This window comes from Eumetopias jubatus, unplaced genomic scaffold (genome assembly GCF_037043125.1).
Source record: "Eumetopias jubatus isolate StellerSeaLion01/CBP00866 unplaced genomic scaffold, mEumJub1_p1.0 scaffold_11, whole genome shotgun sequence".
Classification (NCBI taxonomy): Eukaryota; Metazoa; Chordata; class Mammalia; order Carnivora; family Otariidae; genus Eumetopias; species Eumetopias jubatus.
Window position 1 is genome coordinate 82,793,329 of NW_028274817.1, and position 15,792 is coordinate 82,809,120.

At 46.2% G+C, this 15,792-nt stretch overlaps 1 protein-coding gene across 7 annotated transcripts in view; it reads right to left on the bottom strand.

Annotated features, from left to right (window-relative positions):
• Nucleotides 1–1,496: 1,496 nt before the first annotated feature.
• MAGED1 (MAGE family member D1) overlaps nt 1,497–15,792 on the bottom strand; it is a 65,136-nt gene continuing 50,840 nt past the window's right edge. For all 7 annotated transcript variants that reach the window (XM_088028789.1, XM_028095742.2, XM_088028788.1 and 4 more), the window contains 12 exons: nt 7,736–7,809; nt 6,302–7,018; nt 4,926–5,594; nt 4,737–4,800; nt 4,429–4,508; nt 4,164–4,255; nt 3,857–3,936; nt 3,723–3,765; nt 3,402–3,464; nt 2,542–2,656; nt 1,915–2,300; nt 1,497–1,708 (listed from right to left, as the gene is read on the bottom strand). In XM_088028789.1, the coding sequence (XP_087884915.1) occupies nt 1,923–2,300; nt 2,542–2,656; nt 3,402–3,464; nt 3,723–3,765; nt 3,857–3,936; nt 4,164–4,255; nt 4,429–4,508; nt 4,737–4,800; nt 4,926–5,594; nt 6,302–7,018; nt 7,736–7,809 (2,375 nt within the window). In that variant the 3' untranslated portion in view covers nt 1,497–1,708; nt 1,915–1,922. The remainder of the gene's footprint in view (nt 1,709–1,914; nt 2,301–2,541; nt 2,657–3,401; nt 3,465–3,722; nt 3,766–3,856; nt 3,937–4,163; nt 4,256–4,428; nt 4,509–4,736; nt 4,801–4,925; nt 5,595–6,301; nt 7,019–7,735; nt 7,810–15,792) is intronic.

The window sequence follows — 15,792 nt, forward strand, 5'->3', positions numbered from 1 at the left end:
CATTCTTTTCTGAGACTGTAAAGTGGAGTCCATCTACCTGAATGTGGGAGCCGTTAACATACACTGGGAGAAACCTGAGGTAGGTGAGGGACTCTGTGGCCTAAGCTGGCACATGGTGAAAGCACCCACCTGCACAGAAAGGCCGCCCCAATCCCACAGAGCTTGGGTGTTTCATACCAACAAGAATAACCAGCACCCAGAAATGCAGGAACCGTGGCCCGGGCCTGAGGTGCCATAGAGATGCAGAGCTAGAGCAACACCTACCCCAAAGTCCTCAGGTTGAGATTCCCCAGGGGCTTGCCTGAGAAAAGGGCCAGGATCCAGGCCTGGCTGAAGGAGAGGAGCCTGGCAGTGAGGACAAGAGGCAAGGGAGGGGCTGGGGCTCCACAGTGCTGGCTCCTTCCTATTAATCCTGGGCTCTCTCCCCCCAGAATGTGGACATCACTCCAGAACCTGAGGAAGCCCTGGACACCATCCCTGCCCATTACTGAGCCCTTCCCAGGAGGCTAAATTGCCTTTGCTCTTTTTTCTATCCTGGGAGCTCCTGTTTCTGCCCTTGCCCACATGCTTAGGTACCACCAAACCTCTGAAGAAGTTATGGTTTAGGCCTAATTTCATCCTGAGAGCTCCAGTGAAGATCTCAGCAGCTCAAGCCAGGTCCTTGTTCAGTCAAAAGGCAGTCTAGCTTTACACAAAGCCTTGTCTTACTTTCCCAACTCTTGTTCTCTAAGCAACAAAGGTTACTCTTTCTCCTTGTAGGAGGGGAGAAGAGGCCAATGTGAGGTTTCCTTCACTATCCATAAAAACTTGTCTCTGTGATGAGGCCCTGGTCCTGCTGGGGTGGGGGATTGTGAGGGCTTTCTAGAGGGACAGGTTCCTGGGTAGCATTTCTTGAGATGAAAAGGGGGGCCTCGTGAACCCATCTCTTTATGGACGATGTGGCTAAGGGTATGAGATTTTTTTCTCACACAGGAAACGCCAGTACCTGGATCATAGTGCTCTCTGCTCCTACTCCTGCCCCCATCCTGGAGTTATTTCACTTTCCACATGGATAATACAACCAACACCCTGGGATTCCAGGGACATCATCTCCAGGAACAGTTATTTTCCCTCCCCTTCAACCACCCACTCTCTTGGACCTGGTCATTAGCTGGAGTTTTACCTCCTCTGTCTTCTTAAATGCAACTATCTGACCACCTACATCCTCTCTCATTATTTCATCTCGTTTAATGTCCCTCCAGGACACCTAGCAGCATGTCTATGACATATGAGTCACTTAAGTAATATTTATAAAGTAAACCATACTAGTTCTTGGACCTCATTAACATTTGTGTTGATTACTTCCTCCTTTGTTTCCCAATCCATTAACAGGATCTACCCATATTTTTACCAGTTGAAAGCTAATCTGCCCCTCAGGCTAGAACTGAAGCCCTCTCTTTCCCATATAAACAAGTTGATCTCTCCCCAACATGGGAAAAAGCAGAGAGCACATCCACTTCACTTTGCAGTTTCAACGTTTATTTCTGATACCAAAACTTGACAGCACACAAGGGGGAAAAAAAGCAACAGACAAGGAACAGCAAATAAATTTATCTTGCATGCCACTTTCAGTCAACAGGATGTGGCTCTCTAAATAGCTGTGTTTAGAAGGAATCTGAGGCTTCAGCCTCACTCAGGGGGAAAGACTATTGCAACTGATTAGCAATATCTGTGGACATAAGAAAAAAAAATTAACAATCAATGATATATTTCAAACAGTAAGAAATATAAATACCAAAAAGTGCTTCCCTATACTTTCCTCATCTCCCCACCACGGGTGTCCCTAGGACTCCCAGATCATGCACATAAATACGTTCCCACAGACCCTATATCTCCCAATAACCCTAACTGCCAAAACCAAAGTGATATACCTACCCAACATCTCACTCAACCCAGAAGAAACCAATGGCACCAAAGTTGGCAGCGAAGTTGGCACTGGCTGTACCACCAGGACCAATAATGGGGCCAGCGAAGGTCTGAGGAAATCTGGAGCGGGCATTCTGGTGGTATCTGGCCCAGAAGGTAAAGGGGATTCTAGACCAGGGATCGCCAAAATCTCCTTCCTCATCCCAGGTCAGCAGCTCAAATTCAATGTCATCCCAGCTCCAGGGCCCAGATACGGCCTCATCTCCAATCCCCATGCGGGTTCTCGCCTCAGCCCGGGCCTCAGCCTCAGCTGCAGCAGCGTCCAGAGCATCCAAGGCCTCATCTGCAGCCTCCATGAACTGCGCAGTCCAGTCACGAGGATCTCTTTTCTGAACCTGAGAGGAAGAAAAGAAAATAAAACAAAATCCATAATAGTAGGAGCTAGTATTTATGAAGCACCTGCTATATATTTAGTACCCTACTTTGTGCTTTTTACATAACAGCAACAATAAGTATCACCAGGAATGTAGCACCTACCATGTGCAATATCTAAGGTCTTATTCCTGCTCTGCACCTTTCCCAGGCAGTCATACCTCATCCCTTGACCTATCAAGTCTGGAGCAGTTCCCCTATTACCTCTGCAATGAATCGCAGCACTTTCATCTTGCTAGTTTCATGGTAGGAACGGAGGCCCCAGAGGAACTCATACTCAGGAGGGTTGCTGTTGGGCACTCGTCTGTAATCCAGGTACCTTATAGAGCAGAAAGGTCTTTGTTTCTACACAGACAAGAATGGTAGTCCAACAATGCATCATACTATATTTGACACCCCCAATCTCAGGTAGCAACCACCCCAAACTCATTCCTAAACCTAGCTTAATTCTATTCTTTTTTTAAATTTATTTATTTATTTTTTTAAGTAGGCTCCATGTCCAATGTGAAGCCCAGTGCGGGGCTTAAACACACGACTCTGAGATCAACACCTGAGCTGAGCTCAAGAGTCAGATGCTTAACCAACTGAGCCACCCAGGCACCCCATAAACCTAGCTTAATTATATTCTAACAGCCAGGTCTTCAAATTCCTGTACCAGTGCTTCTACATTAAGCAGTCACCTAGAACTGCAGGGTGGCTTATATAAGGTCACAGAATGGACAATGCTTAATCTCACCCCTTGTGTCACAGCTCTAGCTCCACGTTCTTGTAATCTTGTTATTGAGCCACAGTTGGCCCATTGCAATGATTACTGTGCAGTGTAAACCTCAGCATTGGAAATGCCTACTGTGGGGATAGTGGGCAGGCTTTACTTGCAAGATAACTATACTGAAGAAAAATCCAACCACAAGCAGAGATACTCAATAAACACTTCCAAGTACGTATGTGTTTTTCTATGTGAACGTATATGTATAGTTTAAGGAAGAGCACAGGAAGGACTGTCCGAGGTTGACCAGCACATAGAACTCATGAGGACCAGACAAAACCCCTTAGATATCACTTACTTTTGCTTTACAAACTCATAAGTGAGAAGTTTCCTCAGATCTCCAAGAAGAGGATGTCTCACCCTGGTAGAATAAAAAAGAAATCCATAATCAGAGACCATGACACTGCCCAAAGAAAAGAGCTTTCTAGCACAGAGGTCAGAGATGAGAGAAGAGGCATAGAGTTTAGAACTATTTGCTGATCCACCCAGGTCACATCCTTGGGCTCTGTACCTCCCCAGACCAATTCCCCTAGACCACCAGGCTGATGCAGTCCTGGGACCATCCTCTGTTGCCAAAGGATGATATAAACAGGCAAGAGATGAGAGAGCCCAATCATACCCAGGACGCAGTCCCATCTTGCGTAGTGCCTCCCAGAGGACAGCTGCAATGGGAGGCAAGGGGAGACAAGGGACGGAAAATGAGCATGGAAATCAGGCTGTAGCCGACCCCCAGCTGCAGGTCCAGCGACTCACCTTCACTGGCACGGTTGCCATTCATGAAGATGACGCCCAAGATCACTAAGAGGAGACCCAGCTTGGGTGTGTCTTTGGTCCTGAAGGAGTACAAAAAAAAATATTTTCAGCAGTCATTTGTACGAGACACCCCAGGCAGCTTATCCATCTAGCTTCCCCAGTATTCCTCAGCAAGGGGGTTATGGTACCTAAGTTCTGACCATGACCTGGTATGTGGTCCTGAATCTTGGACCCTGACCTACTTGAACACTCCCGGGAAAAAAGCACCACTGAGAAAGGCAATGTTCCACCTCTTTTCCCATCTTACGTTCCCAGTATGCCAGCCAGGGACTCGGGGGTACTGATGAGAATATACAGGTGTTCTTCTTTGTCAATCTCCTTCAGCTGAATCCCAAATTTCTACAGGGACAAAAGAACAGACTATGAAATTACAATATCTAGCACCAGCTACCCATACTCAGTTGCTCACCTCCCTGTGAGACTTCAGCTCTAAACTCCCAGTAGGAATCCCACGAATCTTTGATATCAAAACCTTCCCTCATTATTCCTGTTCCTCAGGGCTGTCTTCTCACCTTCTCCAGGACAAAGCATGCACGTTCAATGATTTCTGGATAAACATCAGTGTATTCACGGATGATATCCCTCAGCATTTCTGTAGGAGAGAGAACAGAGTACCTGAGCTGAGCAGGAGCCACAGAGCTACAACCCCTTTGCCAGTCCTGCTAAAGGGAACACAGTCAGGGCCCTCAAGGCTGAAAAATGAAGAATCAGCCACAGAAAGAGGGGACTGAAGGGGAGGGGACATATAAGCAAAGGGATGTCCACAGAGCATGGGGTGAGGCGAAGGCCAGAGTGCTAGGGGAGGGCACTGGATGCCTACCTGAGCGCTTGATGGGCACCTTGGTATAATCTTTAAGCATCAGGTACTTGACCAACTTATTTGCCTGGGAGGGGAAAAGGAAATCGTTAAAGTTATTAAGATATTTACAGGAAACCTGATTGAATTATAGATAGGACGACAATGACAGGAGGAAGAGAGGGAAAAGTAACTGGGAATAACAGTTCTTACTCTTTCCTGAAGAAGGGCCACATCTCTGGGCTGTGAGGCACCCAGGTTCTGTGAGGCACGCGAATTGGGAGAGGGGCGCAGGTTTGGTGAGGGTCGCAGGTTCTGCCAGTCAGGTGGAACTGGCCAATCAGTGGGGATCCAGTCAGGTGGGAGTGGCCAGTCAGTGGGGAGTGGCCAATCAGGTGGTAGAGGCCAGTCAGGTGGTAGAGGCCAGTCAGGAGGGCCTTGCCAATCTGGAGGACCCTGCCAGCCTGGTGGGTTCTGCCATCCAGGTGGGGTCTGCCATCCAGGTGGATTCTGCCAAGCCAGTGGGTTCGGCCAGACAACCGGACCAGGCCAGACAATGGGGTTCGGCCAGATAACTGGATTCTGCCAGATCACTGGGTTCGGCCAGATCACTGGGTTCTGCCAAGCAACTGGGTTTTGCCAGGCTGGTGGGGTCTGCCTAGCTGGGGGGCTCTGACGTGCTGGTGGGGTCTGCCTCGCTGGCTGGTTCTGCCAGCCTGATGGGTTCTGCCAGGCCAACGGGGTCTGCCAGAGCACATTAGGGGGTGCGCCAGGTGGGTTCTGAGTGGTAACTGGAACCGGTGCAGACCTCCACGTCCCTGTAGCCAGTGGGGCCCGCCTCTGCTCCCCACTGCTGTTCTCGTCCACATTCAAGTTATTAATCTGTATCATCAGAGAGAAGGAAGGTCCAGGGTCACCAGATGTTTGTTTCCTCACCCTATCTATTCCAGGAAGGCCCCCTAAAACCCTCACCTGTAGTGACAGCCTGACCCACTAGCCAATGGTCACCCTGAGTCCTGGGCTTGTCTTTCACTGTCTTCCAGGTACGAGTTTCATCTCTGAATCAGGCCAGGAGCAACCCAGGGGTGGGGCCTGAGGCTTCTCCTCTTCCTATGTCCAACACTGGCTCTGCTTGTACCACCCTGGACAAATCACTCAGGTCACTTCACCTCTCTGGGACTTAAGTTTCCTTCTCTGTACAACTGAGACTGCGAACCCTAGCTGGTAATATCTTGAAGATTTAAGGAGATAACCTGTGTGAATGTGCCTAGCTCAAGACCTAATACATGGTGGCTATTATGAGAAGGTAAACTGAATTACATGCAGAGTATATATATATATATATATATATATATATATATATATGTATATATATACACACACACACATATATTATGTGTCCATGTCTCATTTCCCCATTAGTCTGTGGATATTCAGAGGGCAGAAATGATCACATTCACCTTATCATCCCCTACAACCTAACTGAATACAGGACATTATATATGTATGTTTTGTTTTGTTTAGAACAAATGAACCTCAGAAAAGAAAGGAGAGAGCCCAAAGCAAAGTGGAGCTAGCAGGGATCTCACCTTGCGGGTCCTCTTGCCCCGAATTATAGTCCTGGACTCCAGATTCTGAGCCTGGGAACCATCTGCTGATGTCTGTGCAGCTGCACCATCAGATTCAGGGATACCTGGGTTGGTCTCTACCTCAGGCTGGGAAGTGGCCATCTTGGCTTGGTTAATATTCTGGGTCTGGGTATCAACTGTTGGGGTCTTAGTGGTGTCATTCCAAGCCTTAAAGGCTGTTTTAGGCTGAGTGTTGGCCATCTCAGTGGCACTGAGAGACTGAGAGAAATTGTAGGTGGCATTTGGGCCCACCTTAGTAGTGGCATTCTGGGCCTTAAAGGCCATCTCAGACTTGTTAGCAGTTAAGTCATTGGTGGTTGCTGCCTGGGAAAAATCATAGGCAGCATTTGGGCCCTTTGGGGTGGCATTCTGGGACTTAAAGGCCGCCTTAGGTGGCGCACTGGGCATCTCCTTGGCATTAAGAGCCTGAGAGAAATCATAGGCCCCATTTGGGCCTTTTGTGGTGGCATTCTGAGCCTTAAAAGCTGTTTTGGGCCTAGCGGCAGCTGCTAAAACCTGAATATCACCCATCTCACTGGCTGTGGGGGGCTGTGAACTCTGGGGACTAGCATTCGGCCCAGCTGCTGTGGCCTGGTTGGTAGGTGGAGCCTCCGAGATCTGGATGGCCTCCATCAGGGTCTGCATAAGCAAGGTGCTGTCTTCTACGGAGGCCTCAGCCTGCAAATACAGGGGGAGAAAATTAAATTTCTGGGCCTCCGAAGTGGAAGCAGGAGGGTAGGGGGAGCAGTGCAGGGGAAGCGCAGGCAGGCGGGTGGTGCAAAAAGGCTGAGGCGCAGATTTAGACCACCAGCAAGGGGCGATGGGAGGCAGAATGGTAACAAAACGTGTGGTAGGGATGGAGTCGGGCAGGACTAAATGAGGGGTGGGGCGGAATGAGGAGCGGGGACGAAGTAGAATGAAGGGGGCGGTGGGGGTTGATGGAGGTTAGAGCAGAGCAATGCGGTGTGGTGTGCGGCAGGAGCTACAGACTCGAGGCGAGCGAGAGCAAGGGTGCCGCCTCGAGGAGTTGAGGAGAATAAGGGGGGGTCGCAGGGGTGGGGAATGCAGGAGAGAGGGAGGGTGGCGGCGGGAGGTTGGGGGAGGGGGTGGCAGACTGCTCTACAAGCGTCAGGACTGTGGAAAAAAATGGTTCCTTACCCAACCCGCATTCTCTGGGCAGATTGCCCTGACTACTAACAGGGTCTCCCCTTTCTCTAAGCAGGGACTGATGGCTGAAAAGGGACGCCCCTCCCCCCCCATAAACCATGGGAATCTGAAAGATGACGGAGTCTAGGCACGAAGAAGGCAAAATCAGATCCAGGCTTTTGGGTGGCCAAAGGGGCCCCAGGGAACTGTCGGCTAGGGAAATGGTGGGGTGGGGAGTGGAGATCTCACCTGGAAGCCGAGGAGGCCCGCACCACAGTCCATTTTCTGAGCCATGGCTCCTGTCCCTCTGGCAAGAGCAGAGCCTGGGGGGTGTGGGGGAGGAGCTGGGCGTTATACTACAGAGGGCAAATACGAAGGACCGAATTTTTTTGGGGGGGTGTCTGGGGTTTGACTGTGGGGGCGAATGAGGCGCTGAATGTGAGGGGAACGGGCTCGATCAGAGTGGGAAAAGTGAATGGGTGTCAGGATGGAGGCTCTGTATCCTGAGATACTACCCCGAGAAGCTACTGACGGGGAGAAGCTTCAAATCGGGGTTCGGAAAGCCAGTAACAGCTCTGAATCCAAGGGGAGTGGGTTGGGACTCGCATATGGTAAATTGAATGGAGGTTTCGAATCGGGAGGAATCGTATGACAGTACAGATTGAGGTCGAGAAATCTGTGGAGATTTTTAACGATGGGAGGGGTTCGGAGAACGAACAGGGGTTCTGAGTAAGGGAGGATCGGGTGAGGGGTGTGAATGGGGGTTCGGGGAGTGGAAGGGGGATCAGATTCCGGGGTAAAGGGATCGAAATGAAAAATGGGGGGCCCGCACCAGGGGGCAGATGCCCTGTCTGGGGGCTAATTCTCACCTTGCCTCAGGCCCCAACCCCAACCCCCTCGTTGCCTCCCTTCTTCACGACTCAGAGGATCGGGATTGCAGTGCTCGGCTCTCTGCAGCCGCACCCTCTCCTTGTCCAGGAGAAAATGCCAGCGCGGCAGCTAGGACGACCCCGCCTCTCCGCCTAATATACCACCCACCGCCTCAGATAGTTGTGCGCATGCGCAAGAACTGACCGACCAAATAAAAGTCCCGCCCGCTTCCCCAACAAAAGCTTCGTCCCGAACACCATGGTGCGCATGTGCAGTGGGAGGCAATCCCGCCCCTTTGCCAACACACCATCCCACCACCAACCAGGTCGACAGTATACCACAGTCCCACCTCCTTCATCAATATCCCCTCCCCCAAACAGATGCGCTGTGCCTTTAGGTCCCACCCCTTGCCCCACACACCGGCCCCCTACCTTTTCCGCAATGCGTCTCTGTTCTATCCCTCTCCCCCTCTGGCCCCTCCTGTCCGGTCGGCAAGCATCTCCACCCCCCTGCCTAGCACCACTTAGGTCACTATTAAGGTGTCTGTGTGGGGTCTCTAACTGCAACAAGTGCTAGGCTCCTGCTAAGCACCCCCCCCCCACTTTGGGACCCAGGAAAAGGAATGGCCAGAGAGAAAACACTGTTGGAGGTAGAAAAAGTCTGCACCTGCCACAAGAATCTGTATGATCCCCCTCAACAGATCCCAGACTCATAAACATTAGCTTCTTTCTTGCCCTTTGTGCAGCTCCAGCCATGCGCATATTTTGTGTGCAGGTGAGGAGGGGAGGGAAGGGAACAGTTTGAACATCACAGCGCAATCTGTGCTAGGGCTTGTCTTTCTCTCATGGCAGCCCTGGGAGGTGGATGTCAGCATCCCCATTTTACAGGTCATAAAGCTGAAGCACAGACACGCTGCATGAACTAGACAAGGCCACAGAGCCAGTGAACAGAAAATGCAAAATGTGGGCCTCGAGTCTTGACTCCAAACCCATGTTCCACTAGTGCTGGCCTGGGAACTGAGGCACCCTCCCCTCTTCAGTTTTGAGCGACAGATCCCACACATACGCCTCTTCTGCCCTGTCAACACCTGTCCCAAACAAGCGAGGTTTGTGCTGAGACTTAAGCTCATGCTCTGCATTTAGGAGAACACAGAGACCCCTAGTCCCCACCCACTCTGTGTGGGTCCATCCAGGTGTGGGAACTGTTCCTGGGAGTCCACTCCCTGCTCCCAGTCAGTTCTCTCCCTGTGAGTGGCACAAACACCGCTGCCCCTGAGGCCTTCCTGGTACCTGCTTGAGCAGCCAGGACAATCAGACACTTGTGTCCCTGAACCATGGCAAGCCTGGATTCAGTGTAAATGTTTACCCTGGTTCCTTCCAGGGCTTGGGCCCCAATTCCTGGGACGAATTGCTGGGCCATTCTACCCCAGCTGTGTGAGCTGGCTCAGGTCATTCCACTTCTCTGAGCCAGATTCTCAACATACAAAACGGGAAGCACAAATAGCACTGACTGGAGTCCGACCCAAGGACACACATGCCGCTATGCTTCCAGATGACTGGCGACTCAGACAGAAAATCATATACAGATGTGAAATGACTCAAATGGAACTGATACTTTCCAAAAATACAAGGCAGACCTTGGTACATTTCACATTTGTTCTGGCATCAGCTCCTGCCAGGAGTCTGCATATGAAAGAAAGCTAACGCTAGAAAGGATGGCAGCATTTGGTCCCCAAGGGCCAACATCAATTCTGCCTGGCTGGATGACTTTCCTCATCTGTTGCATAGCAACCTCCCCTGTCAGCTGCCTGTTTTTCCTCAGCACTTCCTCTGTAAAGTGTCTGCAGTGGGACGTGATCAGACTCAGGAAAGGAGGTCTGAAACACCATTTTATATGCTATCTGCCTCTGTATCTGTATCTCCAGTCTCGGTTTGGCCTATGAATTCTAGATCCATAATCCCACTGCCTGCCTCACTTCTGCAACTGGATATTCCTCAATATCTCCAAATTTAACAAGTCACAAACACTGATTCCTTTGTATATATCCTTTTCCTCACCAACACTGTGTTCCTCCTTTAGTCATGCCACTCTCTCCCCCTTAGAATAAAAAGTCTTTTAGGGAGATGGATTTTTGTTTTATTCATTGCTGTATACCCTCTACCTACAATGGTACCTGGCGTATTTTATATGCTCAATGAACGAATCACACCATCCACCCTGTTGCTCAAGCAAGAAATCTGAGAGGTATTCTTTCTTTTTTCCTTCCTGTGATGAGTTCATTTACTTTTCCTTATACAAACAGTGAATATTTGTCATGAAAAATTTAAACACTGGGGCGGGAGGCTCAGTCGGTTGTACATCTGACTCTTATTTCAGCTCAGGTCATGATCTCAGGGTTGTGAGATTGAGCCCCGTGTTGGGCTCTACGCTCAGCGTGGAATCTGTTTGAGATTCTCTTCCTCTCCCTCTGCCACTTGCCCCACTCACACACACTCTAAATAAATAAATAAAATCTTTTAAAAATGAAAATAAAAATTTAAACATTAAATATTTTAGAAATTAAGTAAACATCACTCCAAATGGCACCACATTACCCTGAGATAACTGCCAATAAGATTTGGATGCTACCTTTTCATGTAACACTTTGTGCATATATATGCTTACATAAATGGGATTATATATATATGCCATATTTTAAATTGCATTCTTTTGCTTACTGCCTCCCACTCCTTTCACCTCAACCCTCATCTGCCAAACATGCATTTTAACAACCATTTTTATATCTTTCCATGTTTAAAAAGTCATCTTATTTTTTACTATCTTACAAAAATTAAGATCATATACATTTTAATGCATCGGATTTATTTTAGTTAACACTAATCTACCTCTGACTCATTCTTTTACATTGCTGTATAATATTCCATGATAGGGATGTACTGCAATGTAGTCAATTATTTCCCCACTGATGGTCATTCTAGTTTCAAGGTGTTGGGGAGCACATACATACAAACAACACTGCAATAAAATACTTATACATATATCCTTGTATTTTATACTTAATGTTTTTCGTTCCTGTCACACCAGATGCCCAGGAATAAGACAGACATACTCTACAGTGCTTGGTAATATAAAAACTTTTCCAACCTTTTGCCAATGTGATGTGTATTTTGTTGGTATCTCCTGTGGTTTTAATTTACATTTCTGATGTACGCAGTCAAACACACATTCTTATATTGATGGACCTATTTTATTTCTTTTGTAAAATAATTGGGCAAGTCTTTTATCTTATGTTGTCTCTTTGTCTTATTTTTAGGACTTCTTTATACAGTCCTACAGATGCTTATTGAAAACCCTTAGTACTAGATATATTTCAATTATTTTTTTTCACATTTTAGTAAGGGAATACTGTGTATATACTCTATATTATGTAAGAGTTCAAACTGCAAAAGCCTTTATAAAGGCCAGATACTCACTTTTTCACATTCCCTTAGCAGCCAAGAGAATGTGATCTAGGATTTACCAGTGTGGCAGGGTCCTGAAAACTACCCTGAGGTTCAATGATTCACTAGAGGGACTCACTGAACTCAGAAAAGGTGTTACACTCATGGCTACTGTTTATTACAGTAAAAGCATACTGATTTTAAATCAACCAAACTAAAAGGTGCACAGGAAAGCCTCCAGGAGAAACCCGGCATACACTTCTGGTTGTCTTCTCTCAGGGGAGTTGTAGGACCAGTGCTTAAATCTCCCAGCAAGATATGTGGCAATCTGGGAAATTTGCCTGAGCTGGGATTTTACTGGGGGTCAGTCAGGTAGGCATCAGACACTTGTGTGGCTGACCTTAGTAACTCAGCCTCTAGCCTGTGCACAGGTGCCACAAGGCCACAGGCCCACTATATATGTAATATATAATACCAAAAGGGCCAAGGCCTACTATAAATCATACTGTTAACATAAACTATCTAGTATGGCCCAAAGTTCCAAGTGAACAAAGACACTCTAATCAGGCAGGATATTCCAAGGGCTTGGAGATTATCCCGTAGGAGCTTGTTAAGAGCCAGACCTATCTTTGGAATGTACAGACATTTTTTGGAAATCACAGGTTTATAGACCGCACACACCTGTGGAGTCAATTCTTGTACTACAATCCAGTTTCTAGGAGCACCACTGGTAGCAGGGCTAAGGGCATCATCTAGTATCCAGTGTTCAGTGGTGGCAGTAATGGTAGCCAACCAGCTAATACTTATGGCATGATTTTTGAACAAATAAATTATTATTAATTCTATTTTTAAATTTTTTTAACTTTTTGAAATAATTATAGATACACAGGAAACTGCAAAGATAGTACAGAGAGGTCCTATGTACCCCTTCAGCCACTTCCCCCAATGGGCAGTTATTATCAATACAATATCAAAACCAAGAAATTGACATTGGTATGATATATGCGTATAATTCTATCACATGTGGAGGTTTCTATAGTAATCACCACAGCAACCAATATACAGAATTATACCATCCCCTCAGATTTCCCTATACTACCCCTTTACACTCACATTCATCATCCTTCCCTCCACTATCCCCAACCCTTAGCAGCCACTAATATGTTCTCCAACTTTATAATTTCAACATTTCAAAAGGTTATAAAATTGGAATCATACAATAGGTCACAGTGTAAGTGACTTTTTTTCCACTCAGCATAATACCTTTGAGATACACCCAAATTGTTATGTATTAATGGTTTGTTCCTTTTTATTGCTGAGTACTATTCCATGATATAAATGTGCCACAGCTGGTTTAACAATTCACCCACTGAAGGACATCTGGGTAGTTTCCAGTTTGGGGCTATTATGGAATAAAACTGCTATAAATTTGTGTACAATTTTTTTTTCTGTGAACATAAATTCTCATTTCTCTGGGATAAATGCTCAGGACTGCAATTGCTGGGTAGTATAATAAGAACATGTTAGTTGTATAAGAAACTGACAAACTTTCCCAGAGTGGTTGTATCATTTTACACTCCCACCAGCAATGTGTGAGTGATCCATTTTCTCCAAATCCTTGCCAGCAACCTGTTGTATATTTTTAGCCACTCTCATAAATGTGAACTAATAACTCATTGTGGTTCTAATCTGCATTTCCCTAATGTCTAATGATGGTGAACATTTTTAACATGTACTAAATATTTCTTCATGTCTTTTGCCCATTTTCTAATTGGTTTCTTTTTCTCTTTTTCATTTCTTACTTCTCGCCTTCCGATGAACTGAATTTTTTTGTAGAATTCTGCTATTCTGTTTGTATCCCTCTAAAATTCATATGTTGAAATTCTAACCTCCCCACAGATGATAGTGTTAGGAGGTGGGCCTTGGGTTAGGCTGTGAGGGTAGAGTTCTCATGAAAGGGATTGGTGCCTCAGAGGCTCCAGAGATATTTTTAATCCCTTCCACCATGTGAGGACACAGCAAGAGGCCATGAAAAGAGGGCTATGAATAGAGCCCTCACCAAATGTAACCATGCTGGTGCCCTGATCTTAGGCTTCTCAGCCTCCAGAACTGTGATAAATAAATTTCTGTTGTTTGTAAGCTACCTAGTCCGTGGTATTTCATTATAACAGCCCAAATGGACCAAGACAAAGTCTATTTTATCTATGTTTTTGAGCATATAACTTTAAACAGACTTCTATAGTGACTGTTACAGGTATCATATTATATATATATGTGTGTATACACACACACATATTTTATTTTTTAAAGATTGTATTTATTTACCTGACAGAGAGAGAGACAGTGAGAGAAGGAACACAAGCAAGGGGAGTGGGAAAGGGAAAAGCAGGCTCCCCGCTGAGCAGGGAGCCCAATGCAGAGCTCAAACCCAGGACCCTGGGATCATGACCTAAGCTGAAGGGAGATGCTTAACGACTGAGCCACCCAGGTGCCCCCGTTTTCCTTCTTTTGAAAATGTCTCAATTTCCTCTACATATTACTAAAGGATATTTTTATTTGGTATATAATTCTGGGTTGACAGTTTCATTCTCAGAGCACTTGAAAAATACTGTGGCCTCCATGGTTTCAAATGAGGTATCTGCTGTCATCGATCTGGTGTTCTCCTACAGGTAAAGTACCATTTCTCTCTCTGGTGGCTTTCAAGATTTTTAACTTCTGTCTTTAGCTTTCACAAGTTTGAAAATGATGCACCTTGGTATGAATTTATTCAGCTGTATCCTTTCTGGAGTTTACTCAGCTTCCTGACTCTATGGGATTTTGCTTTTTTTCCAAATTTGGGGAATTTTCAGCTACTTTTCTAGCCCTTCTTTCTCTCTTGTTCTTTGACTATGACAACACCTATGTTAAATCTTTCATAATAGTCCAACAAGGGCCTGAGGCTCCGTTTTTGTTTTTCACTCTATTTTTTTTCTCTGTTGGTCTGATTGGATAATTTCTATTATTCCATCTTAGAGTTCACTGATTTATTCTTCTGTCATATTATTTTCCTGTTGAAGTCATCTATTGAGGTTTTTTTAAAGTTGATTTATCAGATTTTTTCAGTTCTTAAATTTCTTTTTGATTCTTCTTTATATCTTCCATTTCTTTGGGAGATTTTCTTTTTTTAAAAAAAGATTTTATTTATTTGAGAGAGACTCAGAAAGAGAGCACGAGCAGGGCAGAGAGGGACAAGCAGTCTCCCTGCTGAGCAGGGAGCCCAATGCGGGACTCAATCCCAGAATCCTGGGATCATGACCTGAGCCGAAGGCAGACGCTTAATTGACTGAGCCACCCAGGTACCCCTCTTTGGAAGATTTTCTGTTTCTTTGTTGAGACTTTCTATTTTTCCATTTGTTCTTTTTTTTTTTTAAGATTTTATTTATTTATTTGACAGAGAGCGAGAGAGCACAAGCACGGGGAAGAGTAGAGGGAGAGGGAGAAGCAGGCTTCCCGCCAAGCAGGGAGCCCAATGCAGGGCTCGATCCCAGGACCCTGGGATCATGACCTGAGCGGAAGGCAGATGCTTAACCATCTAAGCCACCCAGGAGCCCCTTTCCATTTGTTCTAAGAATGCTCACAAGTGTTCCTGAAACATGTTTATGACGTCTATTTAAAAATCCTTGTTAGATGATTCTAATATCTGTGTCATCTTGGTGTTGGTGTCTGTTGACTGTCTTTTCTCATCCAAGTTGTAATTATCATAGTTCTTGATATAACTAGTCATTTTCAATTGAATCCTAGATATTTTGCATAGTATATTATGAGGATCTGAATCTTACTTAAATCTTGTTTTATCACATGTGGGTGAGTCCACATTCCCACTCAGCCTCCACTGACACCTGAGAGAGAGGGGGTCCTTTTTATTGAGGGCTAAGTGAGAGTTCCAGCTCCATATTAAGGTTTTCTGGTTATCAGCCTGAGTGGGAGGGACCTGGGTACCTAATTACATGGTAAATG